This window comes from Furipterus horrens, unplaced genomic scaffold (assembly GCF_987537825.1).
Source record: "Furipterus horrens unplaced genomic scaffold, mFurHor1.1.pri manual_scaffold_2, whole genome shotgun sequence".
Lineage (NCBI taxonomy): Eukaryota > Metazoa > Chordata > Mammalia > Chiroptera > Furipteridae > Furipterus > Furipterus horrens.
This window is the reverse complement of record NW_028327172.1, coordinates 126,257,140-126,277,405: the sequence shown is the minus strand read 5'-3', so window position 1 is coordinate 126,277,405 and position 20,266 is coordinate 126,257,140. Positions and strand designations below refer to the sequence as shown.

General features: G+C 37.3%; 1 protein-coding gene across 1 annotated transcript in view; it reads right to left on the bottom strand.

Annotated features, from left to right (window-relative positions):
• Positions 1–20,266, bottom strand: part of ENPEP (glutamyl aminopeptidase) — a 93,817-nt gene that overhangs the window by 55,355 nt on the left and 18,196 nt on the right. The window contains exons 2-4 of the mRNA XM_090266420.1: positions 17,440–17,581; positions 15,322–15,453; positions 733–853 (exon numbers count right to left, since the gene is read on the bottom strand). Of these exons, the coding sequence (XP_090122546.1) occupies positions 733–853; positions 15,322–15,453; positions 17,440–17,581 (395 nt within the window). The remainder of the gene's footprint in view (positions 1–732; positions 854–15,321; positions 15,454–17,439; positions 17,582–20,266) is intronic.

Below are 20,266 nucleotides of genomic sequence, written 5' to 3'. Positions count from 1 at the left end.
AGAGATTTTGGCATTCCAGTTGCTTTACATTGGGAATTATATCAAAGTAAGGGCAGAAACAGAAATAGAAAAGTCAATTGTTGGTTGATTTGTTTTCTTGTCAACTTTATTTCACCTCTACAGACATCCACTCAAGCTTACCAATAAGGAATTTCTGCTATTGATAGAAATGTCATATTGATACTATTTTGATTATAGCTCTATTTTTACCTAAAAAAATAAAACTGCCTCATATTAGAAAAATATTTATGGAAGGAGCACCATTGTTTCATTTTAACTGCTGGAGAATCTAGAATTAGCCTTGAACAATAATACAACTGGGGGCACATGGGACTTTGATAGTGTCATTTATTCTTGTTTCCTAACTCAATGATGGTAGGGAAGCAATGTAAGCTATTATGATGGGTACAGATTTTGAAATCAACTGATCTAGGTTGCTACTTCTGCCTCCATCATTATCAATATCTGCAGTTTTGTGCACATACAGTACTTTAATATTTATTTGGAAATAAAAGACTATATATTTATCAGGTAATAACAGAGTATAGATATTATTCTTGGATGATCCAGAATGGATCTTTCCACATCTACTATGTATTAGACATATATGGTAGGCATACAATAAAAAGATTTAGGGATGAGCACTAAGGATGATAAAACAGGAGGAAGTGAGTTAACTTAAGTGAAAACAAAAGCAATATTAAAAATAAGAAAATAAAAAATTATTCTCACCTAATTTAGGAAGAGCATACTCCATAGCAAAGTATCCTTCAAAATAATCGAACACACTTTTAGTTATGTTTGCAGCATATTCAGCTGTGTGCTTTTGTTCTGGCTGGACATATACTCTGAGCTATTAAACAAAACACAAACATTCAGTGAAAATTATTCCTCATTTGATAAAACACATGACGTAGTGGAAAGAAGGTCAGCTTTAGAGCCAAGTAAATCTAATTTCAATCTCAATTCTGCATGGATAATTCACTTCACTTCTCTGAGACTCAGGTGTGAAGCAAAATAATATTACATAGCTCACTGAGTGATTTCAATAGCTAGAAATAATTTAAGACAATGGTTGGCATACTGTTAAATATATTTTTTTTAAATGTTATTACCTTTTCTATTCAGAACATATGTTGTCTTTTTAATATCTATGTATCTATCTATGTATTTACCTATCTGTGCATTCTATACCTATATATCTATATCTATCTATCTATTTATCTACCTATCCATCATTTCTGTGTTATTTGCCCTTGAGGAAGTCAATCATGTGATTTTTCTCATCTAAAAAGCTCCCAGATACATGTTTACCATTTGTTCTATTCTATTCATTGCTACCCAAATGACCATTTTGATATTTTAACTAGTCTACTCCAGGAGTCTAAAATGCAATGATTTAAAATTTTCCTAAGAGGGAGACAGCTTGATAAGCTACATCATTCTCTAAGTCTCTAAAATATTATTTTGTGACATCATTTATAAATCAAACCAAGTATAGATCCCACCATCACCAGTTTTAAGCATGTATGACTCACAATAGCCAACACAATGTTGAAAGAGTAAAAACAAAGTTGGAGGACTGATACTACCTGATTCCAAGATTTACTATAAAACTCCAGCAATAAAGACAGTGAAGTATTAGCAAAAGAATACAAACAGAGATCAATATAACACAATAGAAATCACAGAGATAGTCCCACATAAACATAATCAACTAATCTTTGACAAAGGAACAAAGGTAATACATTGGAACAAAATAATCTTTTTAAGAAATAGTGCTGGAACAACTGAACAGCCATATTCAAAAATAAATAAATAACTGTGAACACAAACCCTCTACCTTTCATAAAAATTAACTCAAAATGATCATAGACCAAAACGTAAAATATGAAACTACAGAAGTCCTAAAAGATAACATAAGATAAAACCGAGACAACCTTGGATGTAAAGATGACTTCTTAGATACAGCACCAAAAGCATGATCCATGAAAGAAATAATTGATAATCTGGACTTCATTTAAAACCTTCTACCCTGGACTTCCGGCCAAGATGGAGGTCTAGACTGACGTGCTCCATCTCCCTCCACAACTAAGAAGGATACAACTACCACAAAATTAGAAATAATGAGAAGTTCCTGAAAATAAGTGGAAGTCCAATGTATGAAGTTATAAAGAAGTGGTGCTCATCCGGATGGGTAGGAGGAGTGAAGCTGGGCGGAGAGGTCAAGCTGTGCTGGTGGTGACAGCAACAGCAACGGCGGCGGGATGGAGGTAAGCACAGACACCCATATTTAAGGGGAGGTGAGAAGCACGTGGGAGCACCCTTGGCTGCAGACCAAGCCCATCAGCTTGCAATTCCAATGCCGGGGAAGGCAGACCCCCATTGCCTCGGACTATGAGACCTGGAAGGGGTGGGGACAGAGAAGGAGGCTCCCAGTCTCTCAGCGAAGAGTGAACAACAGGAATCCATTTGGACCCCCACCCCCACAGGAAACACCACAGCATGGTGAGAAGGGTCACCCGGTAGTGACGAGTGCATGGGGCTCCACCCCCTATAGCATAGGAGGTGTGACAGCCCCACCAAGGAAGCAAAAGTAAACACAAAACTGTCAGGGTGGCAGTGATCATGACAGAGATGCCAATCACGCAGCTGACCAGACAGCAAATATCTAATCTAATGGCAGAGGTTTGGTTATATGAATGCTTACACACCTAACAGCAGATTTTAAACAAGATGGGGAAGGAATGAAGGCCAATCCTGCTGAAATGAACAAAAATACATACAAAACTAGTGGTGAGGGAAAGAAAACAAGGGATCAAATCAACAAATCAGAACATAGGGAAGGAACAAACAGTCAACCAGTGCAGAAAGAGAAAACGAAAAGTGAGGGAAATGAGGAGAGGCTCAGAAACCTATGGGACAGCTATAAGTGGGCCAACATCCAAATTATAGGGTTGCCAGAAGGTGAAGAAGAAAAACTAGAAATTGAAAAATTACGTGAAAAAATAATGAAGCAGAACCTCCCTAACTTGGGAAAGGAAATAGACTTACAGGTCCGGGAAGCAGAGAGTTCCAAAAAAACTGGACCCAGGGAGAACTGCACCAAGACACATTATAATCAAAATATCAAAAATTAAGGTTAAAGAGAGAATCTTAAAACCAGCAAGAGAGAAGAAGAGAATTACATACAAAGGGGTCCCAATAAGACTATCAGCTGATTCTCAGAAGAAACTCTGCAGGCAAGAAATATTCGAAGTCATGAAAAGCAAAAACCTACCACAATTACTCGATCCAGCAAAGCTGTCATTCAGAATAGAGGGCAGAGGAAGTGCTTTCAGGACAAAGTAAAACTGAAGGAGTTCATCAGATCCAAACCACTGTTATATGAAATGTTAAAGGGACTTGTCTAGGAGAAAGAGGATCAAAACTATGAACATTAAAATGAAAACTGTATCACAACAACCAACAACAGAAGCTAGGGAACTGAAACAAAGGCAAAGTAAGTGGGCAACGAGAGTGGGAAAAGAATTATAGGTATGAGGAACATTATTGGGGGAGATCAGCATGGACGGAGAAGCAGGAAAAGGGACGGACATGGTGCAGGAATTAAGAAGCATAGTAGGAGGGAGTGGGGTAGACAGGAAGATGTTGAGAAGAACTATATGCACAACCAATAGACATGGACTAAGGGGGGGGGACAACTGGAGGGAGGAGGGTCAGTGGGTGGAGCGCAACAAAGGGAAAAGAAATTGGGACAACTGTAACAGCATCATCAATAAAGCATATTAAAAACAAAACAAAAAACAAAACACTTCTACCCTGTGAAAGACAATGTCAAGAGAATGCAAAGAAAAGCCACAGACTGAGAGCATGTATTTGCAAAAGACACATCTGATAAAGGTATGTTATCCAATATATATGAGGAACTCTTAAAACTTAACAAGAAGAATACAAACAACCAGATTAAAAAATGGACCAAAGACCTTAATAGATACCTCACCAAAGAAGACATACAGATGACAAATAATATATGAAAAGATGTTCTACATCATGTGTTATCAATGAGATATAAATTAAAACAACAATGAAATACCACTACACACCTACTAGAATGCCAAAATCTGGAACACTGACAACACCAAATGCTGGTGAGGACAAAGGATAAGAACTTTCACACGTTGCTGTTGGGAATGTACAATTGCACAGCCAGTTTCAAAGACAGTATGGCAATTCCTATAGAACACACTCTTACCACATGATCCAGCAATCACACTGCTTGCTGTTTACACAAAGGAGTTTAAAACATGTCCACACAGATGCCTGCACACAGGTGTTTATAGGATGTTTAGTCATAATTCCTAAAACTTGAAGGCAACCAAGATGTTCTCCAGTAGTTGAATGGATAAATTGTGGGTACATCCAGACAATGGAAAATTTAGTTCTGAAAAGAAATAAGCTATGGAACTATGAAAAGACAGGGAGAAAACTTAAATGCATATTACTAAATGAAAGAAGCCAATCTGAAAAGGCTATATCCTGTATTATTCCAAGTGTATGACATTTTGGAAGAGGCAAAACTATAGAGACAATAAAGAGATCAATTGTTGCCTGGGTGTGGTAGTGGGGAGGAGGAAGAGATGAATAGATAAAGCACTGATGATGTTTAGAGCAGTAAAAACACTCTGTACAGTATAATAATGATATGTACATATCATTGTATATTTGTTGAAATTCATATGATGTATAACCAAGAGTTAACCCTAAAGTAAACTATGGTCTTTGGGTATTATGATGTGTCATTATAGGTTCATCCTTGGATAAAAATATACTATTTGGGGAGTGATACTCATAATGAAAGAAGCTCTGTATGTAGGAGAGCAGCAACGGTCCCCAAAACCTTGAATTTATTTATAAAAAATTGTGTATTTTTTCTTACGTGTTTAAACTTCAGCCACCTTCAAAGTACTCTCCATTTGATATAATAAACCTATCAAGATGTTTTCTCCACTGCTCAAAACAGTTTTTGGACTCACTGATTTTGATCCTTCTAGTACTTTTGTGTGTGTGTGTTTTTTTTAAATATGTTATTTATTTTTAGAGAGAGGGGAAGGGAGGGAGAAAGAGATGGAGAGAAACATTAATGTTTGATTGCCTCTCGTGCACTCCCAGCTGGGGACCTGTCCTGCAACCCAGGCATGTGCCCTCACTGGGAATCAAACCAGTGATCTTTTGGGAGCACTGCAGGTCGGTGTGCCCTGGGTCCACATTCTTATTGTACGTGTCTGCTGAGCATTTCTATGATAAAGGTGACCATCCATCCAGGTTTGCCTAGGAGTGTCCCAAGTTTGTTGCTTACCTGTTTATACCTCTTCTCACAATTAATAACACCTCATTATTTATATTTTATAGATGATAAAATGTATGGTCACTTTATTTATTGACAGCAGTCTGCCTTTCTATGGCCTATCATTCAGTAGAATTAACACCTGTTCATCTGTTGAGGTTTTGCAGAGTCTTATCTGAACTGCTCCAAAGAGACCCAACCCTTTAAATGGCCTAGGATGTTGCAGGACTCCTAAAACCAAAGGTGAGGGCTTTGGCATTCAAAAGGATGTGATGACCTTCAAAGAACTGAAAACATATTTGTGTGGCACTGGACAGTAGAGGTCTGTTGAGGTACAGATATCTTAGTGTATTTCACTCCCTTCAGGGGTTAGCATCTTCCTTCTGCACATAGTCGTCGGCAGCCGTCCGTCTCGAGAGACGATGGTGTAGCTTCTTAAGAGTCTATCTGCACCGCCGAGAATGGTTGTGCAGTCCGACTCGGGAGTGACACGGTATCTGTCTCCTCCCGTGTTGAATCGACATCTTGCGATGATGCTGGAGTGTCCTCTCCAGTGGAGCTGAAGCTACAGAGCCTGGGCAGGGTAATATGGAGGGTCTGCTGTTGCCCATGCAGCAGACCCCCCCTCTCTTCGCAGCTGAAGGGTCCAAGGGAAAGACGGAGTCAATACAGCTTGGGTTCAGGTGCGCCGCAGGAGTTGCCGGTGTTGACTACAACGTCAAACCGCCTTAGGGACTCCGGCTCCGGATTTTCTGTTGGGGTTTACTCCCTTAGCCTTTCCCCTGAAGAGGTATGCCGCAAGGCAGTGGAGGTTTTTTGGAGTCAGAGTTTTCCTTCTCTGTCTGCACATAGTAGGTGCTCAATAAAGACCAATAGAATAATTGAATCTGATTGAAAAAATTATCAGTTTCATTATCAATGATGAGCTAGCATGATAAGAAAGAGAAAATAGCTTTATATTGTTTTTAATTCTATAAATGCATATTTAAGGAACATAGTTTTTATTACAGAATATGACATCAATGTATTTAATTTTACAAGTTTATGTTCTTCAAAATGTTTTTCCAGCCATGAGCAAAATGTTAAGGAGAAATAATATTTGATAAAAAGAGTGATACATTATTTTTTCAGGTTTTGTTTGTGACTGCCTTATCACAGAATTATGATATATTTTTTCTAAATTTTAATTTGCCCTTGACCCATAGATAAATTATAAATATGCACAATCTTCATTTGGTGTTTGAGTAACTAAGAACTATTTTTCTGTTGTAACTATGAATAATGAAAACATGTTCAAAACCTTGAGTTCAGAACTCAGCTGCTATGAGGTGCTGTTTTTGAAGAAACCCCGCACTGACATTTAGGATACACAAAACACTTCTTTGCAGCTTACTTTCCACTTAAGTGAAAAATTGATTCTTGGTGATTATTATTACTGCAGTGGAATTTTTTTTAAACTAAAAACAAACATTTAAAAAAGCTTAACTTACTTCATAGAGCTTTATATTATTTTTATTAAAACTTTGTTTTCATTTTTTTAAGTGTAAATAAAGAATAAGAATCATTAGCAATCTTCTATGACTTCCTGAATTACATGAATACATTTCTTTGGAGAAAATTAGAGCCCTAAATTTATAATAATCTTTCTAATAAAAAAATTTTTTAACTCATAAAATGTTATCAAAATCTAAGTCATTCATAAACTTATCTAAACCACACCAAAAGTGTCTTTTTAAAATAATAAAATAAGTTTCTGCTCAGCTAAAGAAAACATCAGCAAGATGCAAAGGAAACCAACCATATGGGAAAATATATTCGCCAATGACATCTCAGACAAGGGATTGATCTCCAAAATATATAAAGAACTCATACGACTCAACACCAAGAAGACAGACAACCCAATTAAAAAATGGGCAAAGGACCTGAACAAACACTTCTCCAAAGAAGACATACAGAGGGCCCATAGACATATGAAAGTATGCTCAACATCACTAGCCATCAGAGAGATGCAAATTAAAACCACAATGAGATACCACCTCACACCAGTCAAAATGGCAATCATCAACAAATCAACAAACAACTTGTGCTGGAGAGGATGCGGAGAAACGGGAACCCTGGTGCATTGCTGGTGGGAATGCAGATTGGTGCAGCCACTGTGGAAAACAGTTTGGAATTTCCTTAAAAAACTAAAAATGGAACTGCCTTTTGAACCAGCAATTCCATTGCTAGGATTATATCCAAAAAATCCCGAAACACCAATTCAAAAGAACCTATGCACTCCAATGTTCCTAGCAGCACTATTTACAATAGCCAAGTGCTGGAAACAACCTAAGTGCCCATCTGTAGATGAGTGGATCAAAAAACTGTGGTACATTTACACAATGGAATTCTATGTAGCAGAAAGAAAGAAGGAACTTCTACCATTTGCAACAACATGGACGGAACTAGAGAAAATTATGCTTAGTGAAATAAGCCAGGCAACAAAAGAAAAATACCTTATGCTGTCACCTATTACAGGAAACTAATGAACAACACAAACAAATGAGCAAAATTGAACCAGAGGTATGTAAACAAGAAGTAGACTAACAGTAACAAGGGGGGCGGGGGGGAGGAAAAGAAAGGTGTAAGGGGATGGGTCAAGTTAAAAAATATATATATATATGAATGACCCACAGACAGGTGCAACTGAGTGGGGACTAAATGTGGGGGAGGGGAGGGACAGGGTGCAGGGAAACAAGAGGGCTAAAAAAGTGAGACAACTGTAATGGAAAAACAAACCAAAATATTTTAGTGGGGGAAAAATGAAAATATGAAGAATGGAAATGCCAGTTCAGTGAATATTAGGACAAAGATTTTCCTTCACGTTGTATATTTTTCTCCCTATTTGATCCCTCCAGAATTTGGCATTCTAAACAAGTAAGTAATGACATAAGTTCCTTTGCATAGAACTAATAAGACCAGTTGTCAACAGAGGTTCTTTTTTTTTTTTTGACCAAGTCTTTGACTGGAATGTCAAGCCTAAAGGAAACATACTTGGGCTCAGATTGTTACCAGAAAGCCCGGAGGAACTGGGAATGACTTTCAAAGGTAATAAAAGCCCGTGAGATAAAAGGCCTGGTACCATGGTTGGTTGTGCGGTCCACAGCAATCTTTCCAGGGAAGGAACGAAGGTTGTTTTCCTGAAAGATGGCTAGAAGGGACCTTAAGGCACAAGAAAAGACCAGAAAGACTTGGAAAAAACAGGTGTGTACAGGCAAGGATGAATGCCAGATATGTGGCACAGCTTCTGTGCCCTGAAGAACAGACTGAAGGTCACCCCAAATATTCCTTGGGTAAGTTCCAGCAAAGCAGAACTAAAGATCATAAGTGATCATTTGCTGCTCTTGTTATGTTTATGCAAACGAACAGGATAAATTAAAAATGGACTTAATGTAGTCCCTTTAAAGACAAGGAGGGTAACCTTAGGGAGAAAAATTATTATTCAAGGAAAATCACAATGATCAGTAGTAGAGTATAAAACAGGGCAACTAACCGTCTTAAAAGTTTCTTCTCCAGATTTAGAGACTTGTTTGCGGGTTATGTTACATAAATTAACACGTGTTTTTTGTTTTCAAAGGACATAAGCCTATGATCGCATTACCTGAGTGATTATCTGTACGCATAAGCCTCACTTAATCCTCTCTGCAGCGCTGCCTCCTGAGACTCAATGGTTTGGCTGAACCAAATGGCTGGGTTGGGGAAGAATGGGGTGGTCTGTGGGCTTCACTTTAAAACTGGTTTCTCTTTTCTATCCTAATGGCTTGGACAGAAAAGACCCAGAGGTCTGAAAGGGGGAAAAACCTAAACTATTTACCTCAGCCCAAACTAAGTATAATGGGCAAAAGGGTTTTGGACAGGCGAGATGTGCCTAGCACACCTTCTTACAAAGAAACTTTTTTTTTTTCCCTAATATGGAACATTGAAAAATTAATCCCTGCCTTTTGTCATCTAGTAGTTATGGATTGAATGATGTCTTTTAACCCTTTTCGCCAAATCTGTTGCCCTCAGAACACAACAAGGACACCAGCCTGTTGAACCAAGCACGCCGTTGACCGGAGGCAGCCAACTGACCTGGAGTCTGCACGATCCTTCCCCATGTGGGAAGGCCACCCTCCCCTCCACACCCCCACTCTTATTAGGGTTTTCTGGACCCAAGGGTAGGTAGGACGACGACCATGTCCAGCTTGAAGCAGCTAGAGGAGCTTGAGACCTTCGCCCATTGTCCTTTACAAGATTACAAAGGGTCCTAATATTTGAGGGGGGGGGATAGTTAATTTTTACGAACCAGGGGTATGGACTTGGGGGGGATTGCTGGGGGAGGGGGGAGCTGGGGGGAGGGGAACAAGGGGGAGAAAATTGGAACTGTTGTAACAATATAATCAATAAAAAACATTAAAAAAAAAAAAAAAAAAAAAGAACACTGGGAGAAAGCCTGGGTTTACAAACACCAAAAAAATAAAAATAAAAAAAATAAAATAAAATAAGCCTATGCTAAAATATCTCTGAGGGAAGTAAAAAGTTGCCATTAAAACACAACAAGAGTTGTAATTGTTACAGGCAAGACCCACTGATGCATGCAACAATGACTGGTCAAAACTTTAGGAGAAATAAGGTACTTCCATAGCCTTTAATTATCTCTTCCCATGTATTTACTAATTACTGAGGTGATTATAACATATATCCATTAATTATTTGATAGTCCTCCCTTCAGAAAGTGGAGCTTAATTCCCTTCCCCTTGGCTATGTGCTATACTCAGTGATTGTTTCTAACAAATAGAGCACAGAAAAGTAAAATAGTAATTTACAGTGGAAAAACTAGCAGACATCGCTTTAACCAAATGATCGAAGCTAGCATCAGCATTATTAAGTCATTATAATAGCATGTACCCCTTGACATGATGTGATAAGAATGGCACCTCACTTCTGCAATACTTTCCCCAAATCCAAAACCCCAGTGTAAGCATGAAAAAACATCAGATGAATACATATTGAAGGACAGTCTACAAAATGTCTGACCAGTACTCTTCGAACATGTCAAGATCATCAAAACCAAGGAAAGACTGAGAAAATGTCACACATTGGAGGAAATTAAGGACACCTGATGACTAAATATGATGTAGTTTCATCTATTGGATCTTCAAAGAGAAAAAGAACATTAGCTGGAAAAACTGGTGAAATTTAAATAAAGGCTGTAGTAGTTAATATTTTTGTACAAATATTAATTTCTTAATCTAAGGTTATATAAGATTTTAACATTCGGGTAATCTGGGAAAACATTATAAGAGAATGCTGTTGTATCTTTGCAACTCTTCTGCAAATCTAAAATTATTTCAAAATAAGAAGTTTAAAAATATATCTAAATAGTAAAACAATAATTTTTTTCTAATAAGATTCTTTTCATGTAAGGGATGCATAAATTAAAAAAAATAACTAAAAGAGCTCAAAAAAACAGAGTGTATAAAAAAATCCATGACATACATATTTTCTGCCCTCGACCAATCTTGCCAATCCAGACAAACAATGGACCAAAATGGAAGCAAATAAGAAGACATAAGCAAGTAGAAGGATTCATTCACAGATATAATTCTTGATGAATCTATTCAGGAATCATCTTCTAAGACTTTTTGAAAGAAGGCACAATATAATCTCTTTTACTGAGTTATTAGAATTAATATGGTTATAGTATAAACCTAATTAAATGGATGTTTTCAGCCACATTCTCTCACTTAACAGTTCTTTCCAACTTCCTCTTCTTATGTAAGCCAAAGGAAGAAATAATCTCCAGCAAGGTAACTACTCTCTTTAGCACATCCTTCTTTACAAAAGACACAGGTCAAATGCCTCAAAGAAATTCAAGTCTTAATTAGAACTTACTGTTTTTCAGAAACAAGATCACTCTCACCATTTAATTTGTCCTGAATTTGGTACCTAGGAGACTAGCGCAAAGTTTAAAATTCTGAAAAATTACTGAGGACAAAGTTCAAATATACTTCAGATAGCATCATAAACCTAAAAATTTAAAATAATTTTACATGTGGTAATATGGAAACTCTTCCTTTTTCCCATTTGCTTTTTTTTCTTTCAAATTTTCTATAATGTATGTGTATTAAGCCTATAATTTTAAAAATTTAAAAATATATGAATAACATTGTTCTGGATTTGAAAATGGATTGCTGTGTATCCCAATGGGAGACTTAGAGCTGAACTATTAAGTTAATAGCTTGCGCCCTGGATAGTGCAGCTCAGTGGATTGAGCAGGTTGTATTCCAGGTCAGGGTACATGCCTGGTTTGAAGGCCAGGTGCCCAGCTGGGGGCATGCGAGAGGCAACCTATGAATGTGTCTCTCATGCATTGATGTTTTTCTCCCTCTCTTCCTCCCTCCCTCCCCTTCACTCTAAAAATAAATAAATAAAATCTATTTTTTTTTAAGTTAGTAACATGACAGCTGGGGACATTGTTTCCCATGATATGACTCCTGCAGGGGCAAGAGAAGCCTGTTGTAACTCGAGTTAATTCACGTAACTAAAAAGTCATGTAACCTCTACACTTTGTACAGTTCAGGGTAACTTATTTTTGTTTTTCTGGGATAGAAGTCAGTGATTTGATGTACTTTAAAACCCTTAACCATCCTGGATGCTGTGGCTCAGTGGATTGAGCGTCGGCTGCAAGCCTAGTGTCACTGGTTCGATACCCAGTCAGGGCATATGACTAGGTTGCATGTCAGGTCCCCAGTTGGGGGTGCGAGTGAGAGGCAACCACACAGTGATGTTCCTCTCCCTCTCTCCTTTCCCCTCCCTCTAAAAATAAATAAACAAACAGATAAGTAAATAAATTATTAAAAAAAAAAAACAAACCCTTAACCAATCAACTAAACCTGAAAGAGACCTCAGGCATAGATTTCTTGCCAACAGATTTGTAAAAATCCATCAATGGCTGGCCTCAATTGTTGCTCAAGTACTCTAAGTTACTCTTCAAGTTGCTGGGTTTTTTTTTTTTAGGATAGAATCAAAATAAAATACAACTAATATTCAAAAAATATGCAGAGTTAAAAGTCTTCTGAGCTACCTTTCAAACTTGGTTATCTTTCTTCTTAACAATTTTTTTAGACTGGGTCCTCCAATATAACTTTTCTCATAAGCAACAAGGACATTTTAACATAATAAATGGTGACACTACTAGTATCAGCTATGCTATCTCCAAGCAAACAATTAAGAACTTAATTAAGTTTATTGACTCTGTGTTTATTGATATAAAGAATTCTTGCCAGAAGGGTGACCGTATCCGAGAAAGCTTAATCAGGATATTACAGATTCTTGGATTGCACAGTATAATCTGATTATAAATAGCAGGTGATTAATGTACCAGAATAATACTGTCAGAAGCAGAATGGGTAAGAATGATCTTTTGAGTCATGAAATTTCTACTAAAAATCTTGTATTACACAGTAACTACCTAGTTTCTTTCTTTTTTAATCGACAAAGTAACATAGGGACTTTGACTCAAGAGGGTGTAATAAATTGAAGCTTTAATGTACCCCCACTGCTCCTAACATACAGAAATAGCAGACACAATAAACAAAAGAATGAACACCCATGAGACCTATCAGGGCTTTAAATAATATAGGCACCCATGGAGTTGATAAAAGTACAAAGAAGTGAGCAAGAACTGAAGTAGAGGCTTATGAGGCTCTGGTTTTAGAAGAAATTAGAAATAGGTTCCTAAGGGTCAGAGCCAGGTCATGCTTTGAAAATCATGTTTTTAAACTTTGAGTACTATTTCTGATCGTTTTCTCCTTTCTGTTTTTGTTTTACTGTGACCATATCTTCTTGAATTCTGAGTGTAATAATTAAAGGTTGAGTGTGTAAATGTTTAATTTTGTACATTATTTTTGGAATTATTTTTTAGTTTCTCAATTATCACCATTTACTACCACTGTGTCTTGGATTTTTCTCTTTTGTGTTGCTTGTCTTCTTCATATGGCTTCTAGTCCTAGGCTCTCTGTTCAGCTCTGAGAATACAGTACTGTAAGTCTGGTGTGGGTTTCCTCTAATGTTACATTAAGTAGATTTAAGCAGGGATTTTATTGTTGTTTTGTAAATCTCTCTGCCGTGAGAATTTATACTGGGAGCATTTGTGCTTGGTCATCAGCTACAGGATGTCAATTTAGAGTGAGTGGGTAGGGAGCCAGGCAGGGGACTTCCTAAATGTTGAAGAGGTGGGATTTACCATAAATTGTCATTCACACTAAATGCCTTAAAGTTCTCCCTTCGTGTTCTGTTCATCTTTTGAGGAAAACAGCCCACAGGTGTTTGCCTGTCTTCTATAGCTAAGGCCGAGGGAGGGGTACCCGCTTTGCTCAGCTCCACATCTCAGTTTCACTGAGTTCTCCCGATTCAGAGTCTTAAGTGAGCATCTAAAGAGACTTTGGCTTTCTGTTCCTCTCTTATCAAACAGATGATCAGAACATAATATTTTACAGCAGTAATATCTTCATTTCCCACCCAAAAGAGGAAATCATCACCGATTTAAGATAGAATGTATGCGATCAGCTTTGATAGAAGAATCATTTAAGAAATATTTACTACTTAGAGGGTATTTGGGGATCTTTCCAAACTATATTTTCTATTGTATCATTCCAAATCCTCTATATAATAAAATGCATCATTAGAGCTCAATTAACTCATTTATATGGGCTCTAATGGATCACCCATCCAGTATAGATACACAGTCATATTATCTCTTGGCCAGTGGTAGCACTCTGAACCACGTCTGAAGGTCACATAAAAGCAACATATGTGATAAACGAAAGACAAATGTTGGATCAGTCATCATGATATACAACACCTTTGAAAAAGTCTTTAAAAACCCTTTTGAAAAGTGGACATTCTTCCATCTGCTATAATTTGGATACAGTATAGGCAGCATACTGAAAACCCAGGTTGAAGACATCTCAGTATCAACCCCCACCATACCAACATTAAGGCAAACTTCTCTGGAAGCTAGTTTCATAGGAAATAGAGAAATCTATTTCTTTCCTCAAGTGATTGGTGAAGAGGTAAGGATATTTTCAGAATATCACATTTCAGAAGGCATAGCAAAGCACAGTATTTGGGAAGAATTTGGGATTTGACTCTCTATCACTTGCCCACTGGATAAAATTGAACAAAATACTTAAAGTCATTAAATTTTAATTCCCTCACCTTTAAAATAGGAGGGATGACTTCTTCCTTATAAAATTGTATAGGAAATATGAGTATATATATGAGTGTGTGTGTATATATATATATATATTATGAGTGCATATATATATATATGTGTGTGTGTATACATATATATATATATATATATATATATATATATATATAATTATGTAGCACAGAGGTGGAATATCAGACTATGTAAATGTTTAGGACATAAGCCAAATGGGGGCCTCCAAAATGAGAAAAACAGGTAAAAGTATTTGGTTTTTCAAAAAAAAATGAAGTACTCATCTTGATAAAACACATTTTATATTTTCTTACATTCTTAAAAAAATGCTTTTGACACTTTGTTGTTGTCTTATTTTGAATTACATGTAGGAAATAGCACTACAAACCTCTCAGTGCTTAGTCTCTCAAAGGATATTGATTTACCTCTGGTTTCCGCCTCCCTCTCTGGACTGTCTGCAACCCCACCCAAACACATATCCTCAACCATTTTACTGAATTGGGCATACTCCAATAATTTGAGGCTATCCATTTCTATGTCTGTTGTGTTTATTTTTTGCCTGTGCCCTTTTACTTTGTATTTTCCCTATGTTGTTCAGTGTACCATCAAGCTCACAGCCCTGGGTTACTAATAGGCTTTTCTAGTTGTATGAAAAGAAAAAAACTTTGATAGAAAATGAACCAAAAATGCATAAGTAATAAACTTTTTAAAAATATAATTGACTCACAGGTACTCCCCTCGCTGATCTTCTCTCTACATAATCAAATTGATGCACAGCAAAGCACACCAGATAAGTGCTCATGGGGACAGATTTCTTGAAAGTTGTTCTAGTCCACTTATCATCCACTGACTCTTCTTTCTATTGAAAACAAAAGATAAACTTTCATTTATCAAAAGATCAATCGTGCACAAAGACAAATGATTGCTGCAAACCTGGCTTTCTAGTCAGAAGTCCTTTGTCAAAGCTTAGGGGTAAAATTTCCTTTTACCCCTAATTGGTGATGTTGAAAAGGCTAAAGGAAAATTTAATTTATTTTTAGTACTGTGAGAGAGTGATTGAACTATACACTTTATAAAGTTTCTCAGTGAGAAATTTAATTTTGACTGATATAAATTGGACAGGAGTTTAGTTATCCTTCTACTTGAGACACACAACCTTGACCATAATATTTGAGGAGCTACTGTGATTCCTTAATGAAGACTAGGCTACCACTCAAAGCCTTGCACACAGGAAGAACTAAGTAGGTATTTACTGATTTGAGTATGTGCAGAAGGATACTAGCTGTACTAGGCATAGCAGGATGTTGGGTTCTCTTTCTATCTCTGCTTGTCTATATCAAAGACCCAAGGTATGGTCACTACTAAAGTCACTGCCCCGGTTACCATGGAGAAAGAGAAGGATTCCATTGCTTGGTGCAGCTACTGACCCCATCTGTCTGGCTTTCTGTCCATGTCAGTTTTGCTTTCCTCACTGCCAATCACCAGTCCTCAGACTCCATCTATGAATACTTGCTCAACTTCTGCAACCCATTGTTTAAACATTTCCACATGCCCTGTAACCACACATTGTCACACAACAGTGAGAAACTTTAAAAAGAGATTAAGCAAGGGAGGCTGAACTAGAATCGATACATGATTGACAAGGCAAACATGTGTACACATATGCTTGTATGGGAATGTTGAGGCTCCAGCGAGGTAAGATGCTCTGCAGTAAAAATCTACTGGTATTAGTTCTGATGTAATTATACAGAATAGTGTCTTTTTTCCAGGACTTACAGAAGTATACTCTGCAAAAGAAAAGGTAATATGGGGAGGTCTTAAGCACAAGTTAGGAACATTTGCATTCTTTCTCCTCCCAACCTCACCTTTCCCCTTCCATGCCAACACATTCTAATGGCATTTTACCCTGATCCAGTTTTCTGGATTGGGGTCTCATACTTTAAGTGTATTCTTTCCCCTTTATTCTCCAATCAAAACTCAATTGCTCCATTACCTGACACCAGAAAAAAAAACAAGTCGATGAACTAATTCATACTGAGACTTCTTTTTTTTTGAGGAATATTTATAATAAAAAGGGATGAATTTCAGTGATGGTATTTCAGATAGTAGATCAGAAAGATGTGATCTACATTTTAGGTGTCTTTCTGATACTAGGTAGGTGAGAATTATATCTAAGGACAAGCCTTACCCTTTTACATGTTAAATGTTTAAGGTATAATATACTTGAACTTTAAGGCAATGAAACTTTAGTTAACTACGTTACCCATTATGGGGATGAGGAGCAGTAACTGTGGAAAAGTCTTAAATTAATAATTGCACAGACAGAACTTATTGTAGTCTATTTCTTTTTTTTTTTTGACATTTAATGAATATGTCTAACTCATTAGAAAATCTATGGGTATGCTTTTTCCAGGACTTGGCTTCTATACTAATATTTAAGTGATGATATTTTGTAGTATCTCTATTTTTAAAACTGGATTTATATTTAAATACAAACCAAGAATAGTGACAAGGCCCTTGAATATTTTTCGGTCTGTAATTTCTTTACTTTGCCATTAAGTTGTCATTCTTTCAGTAAAGCAGAGCCCAGCTGGTGCATGCCTACTGTGTTCTCTCTAGCTTAGAAAATGCAGGGTGGCTTTTTGACTGGACTGTGATCTCTTAGGCTAAAGACTTTTAGATTCAAAGAAAAGAGACTGCCAAAATGTATTCTGAAACCTCTAAATAAGCTATTAAAGCACATTTAATTTTAGAAACCAGTAGGATTATTTCATAGCAATCAAGTAATTTACCCAGTATTTTAAACAGACTATCTTCATAAACGAAAATTTAAAAAAATACTCACCTCCACTGGCATATTTGAGAGTGCCTTGTAGTCTTTGTGGTGGATGATAGATACTGTATACGTTGCCTTTTTGTTGGGCTCATCAAAGCAAGGGAAGGATTTCCTGGCATCTGTTGGTTCATGATCAGTGGCTGCTATGCTCCTTAGAAACAAACACACATACACACAGAGAGAAAAAAAAAAACAAAATGCATGTGGTCTCTTCTAACATCCCCTATGTTTCTATTTTTATAGAAAAAAACATTAACTATGTAATTATAACCATTATATTTCTTAAAATGAGGTCCCATACAGAAACTATCAGAGTTGTCAAAGACTTTTTTCTGAAATTTTTAGGTTAACAAATAAATGAAAGTCCAGAGACAATTTCAGGTATTTTCTATGAATTTTTAAGTGTTTTGGTGCCATAATAAAAAAATATGGCAACTGTAGATGAGCAAAAATAAATCCAGTTATGAGCCATTACTCCCTTCACCACAAAGCTGTAGAACAAGTAGATAAACACAAAGCCACCTCGAGGGCCTGTCTTGGACTGCCCTGTGAGAACGAGCAGCTGTGTTTTGTCACAGAGGAGAGGAGCATATTTCAGAGTCGCTGCTCCTGTCCCTAAGGGCACATTCTTTCTTATTTATTTTACACCAGGAGCAAAACTCAGTTTCATTTCTAAGCAAAGGCAGGGTTCTGAGTAATCTCCCAGGTGAGGCAAACTTTGGCCAGGTTTAAAGCTCACTTTTGAGAGGAGAGCATTTCTTTATGGCTCTAACTTGCATATGCTTATGTAAACAAAAATGTTAATGTTCAATGTTTCCATCATTTCAAAGTGGAAATACCTTTTCTGAGTAACTGCTCAAAAAACCAATGAATATACATTTTTCTGTGTTGTCATACCACAATAAGAGTACTATTATTGTATTAATCATTAAAAGAATAAGCAAAGTAAAAAATGTAAAAGAAAAGAAGAGTAAAAAATGTTGACTTATATTCATTAATAATCTGTGTAAAGAAAATATTTTGTCCTTCAAGATCCTCAGGAACTAAGGAAAGTATATCATAAAGGTTGCCAAGCTAAATTATTAGAGCATTCATTCAGCCAACAAATATTTATTGAACCCCTTACTTCCATTCTCTCTCTCTCTCTCTCTCTCTCTCTCTCTCTCTCTCTCTCTCTCTCTCTGTGTGTGTGTGTGTGTGTGTGTGTGTGCGTGTGCGTGTGTCACATGCACACATTTGTTAGACACTCTTCTAGGTGCTGAGAGAATAACAATGACAAAAGAAATATATCAATAAAAAATAGATAAATGAATAAGGAGCATGATAGGAGTGCTATACAAAATTAAACAGGGAGAGTGACAGAGAACGACTCAGGAAAAGTGGTGAGCAACATTAAGTAGAGTAGTCAGGGACAATCTCTTAGAGTAGGTGATGGTTTGCTGAGATCAAAATGATGAGAAAAAAGAGACAGGTGAAGGTTAAGGAAAATGTGGGATAGCAGAGGGAACAGCAAGTGCACAGCCTCTAAGGTGGAAATGAACTTAAGGTGGTTAAGTACTAAAAGGTGTCCAGTGTGGCTGAAGGATAGTGAACCAAAGGGACTGGGTGAAAGAGAGGTTTTGAGAGGCCAGCAGAGGCCATGGTAAGAGTCTGGATTTCTCTTTGGTTCAAAAGTGTATTATATACATTAATTTACTCAAAAGATAGTGTGTCATAGGTCAACATCCATCTAAAAGGAGTTAAAATATTTTTGAATTTCTTTTAAAAATTCTCTAGATATAAAAATTAGTTGTTAAAAACTCAGTCAAGAAAATTAATCTATGTAAAAAGCACAACCAAAGAGTGCCTGTCTGGAGAAACCCTTGACTAAGGGAAGGAATTTTCTGGGATACTTGAAAAAAATCTTTATCTTCATAGGAGTGTAGGTAACAAAGATGTGTGCATTTGTCGATATTTATTGAATTGTGCCCATTAGATTTGTGCATTTAATGTATATAAATTTTACCTAAAAATAACGAGATGGAGGCATAGGTAAACACAGCTCACCTTCTCACACAACCACAGCAGAAATTAAAACTAAACTACAGACCAACTATCACCCAGAATCATCAGAAAATCGAGCTGTATGGAAGTCCAGCAACCAAGGAATTAAAGAAGTCACATTCATCCGATGGGTAGGAGGGGTGGAGACGTGGAGACATGGAGATGCAGAGCAAGCAGTTCCACACCCACATGTGGTGGATAAAAATCGGGAGGGATACCTCAGGAGTGAAGGAGCCCAGACCCACACCAGACCACCCAGCCCAGGGTTCCAATGCCAGGAAGATAATTTCTGGCTGTAAAAACTAGTGAGGTTTGGGATGGTGAAAGAAGCGGTGGTCTCCTCTTAAAGGATCTGCAACAGACTTAGGACTTATTCAGATTCACTCCCTCTGGGCTCCGGGACCGGGGTAGCAGCTGAAAGTGCACCAGTGGCATACATGGAAAAACTGAAGTGTCTGGCATCAGGGTGAGTTCCAGGGGACAGCTTCTCCCTGGACAAAACTCCAGAGGCCAGGCAGCAGCAATTATCCCCTTTCTGAGCCCTCCTCAACACAGAGCTGCAAAGCTGGGACATCATATCCGAGACTCCATCAACCTGGGTCATATGGGTTGCCCCACCCTGGCGATTACCTAAGGCTCTCCCCATTCAATTTACAAGTGTGCTTTTCTACAACAGGCCACACTACTAAGACAGGAGTCAAAGCAGCTCAACCTAATATTAGAAACAAACACAGGGTGGCTGCCAAAATGAGGAGACAAAGCAACATGGCCCAAATGAAAGAACAGAACAGAA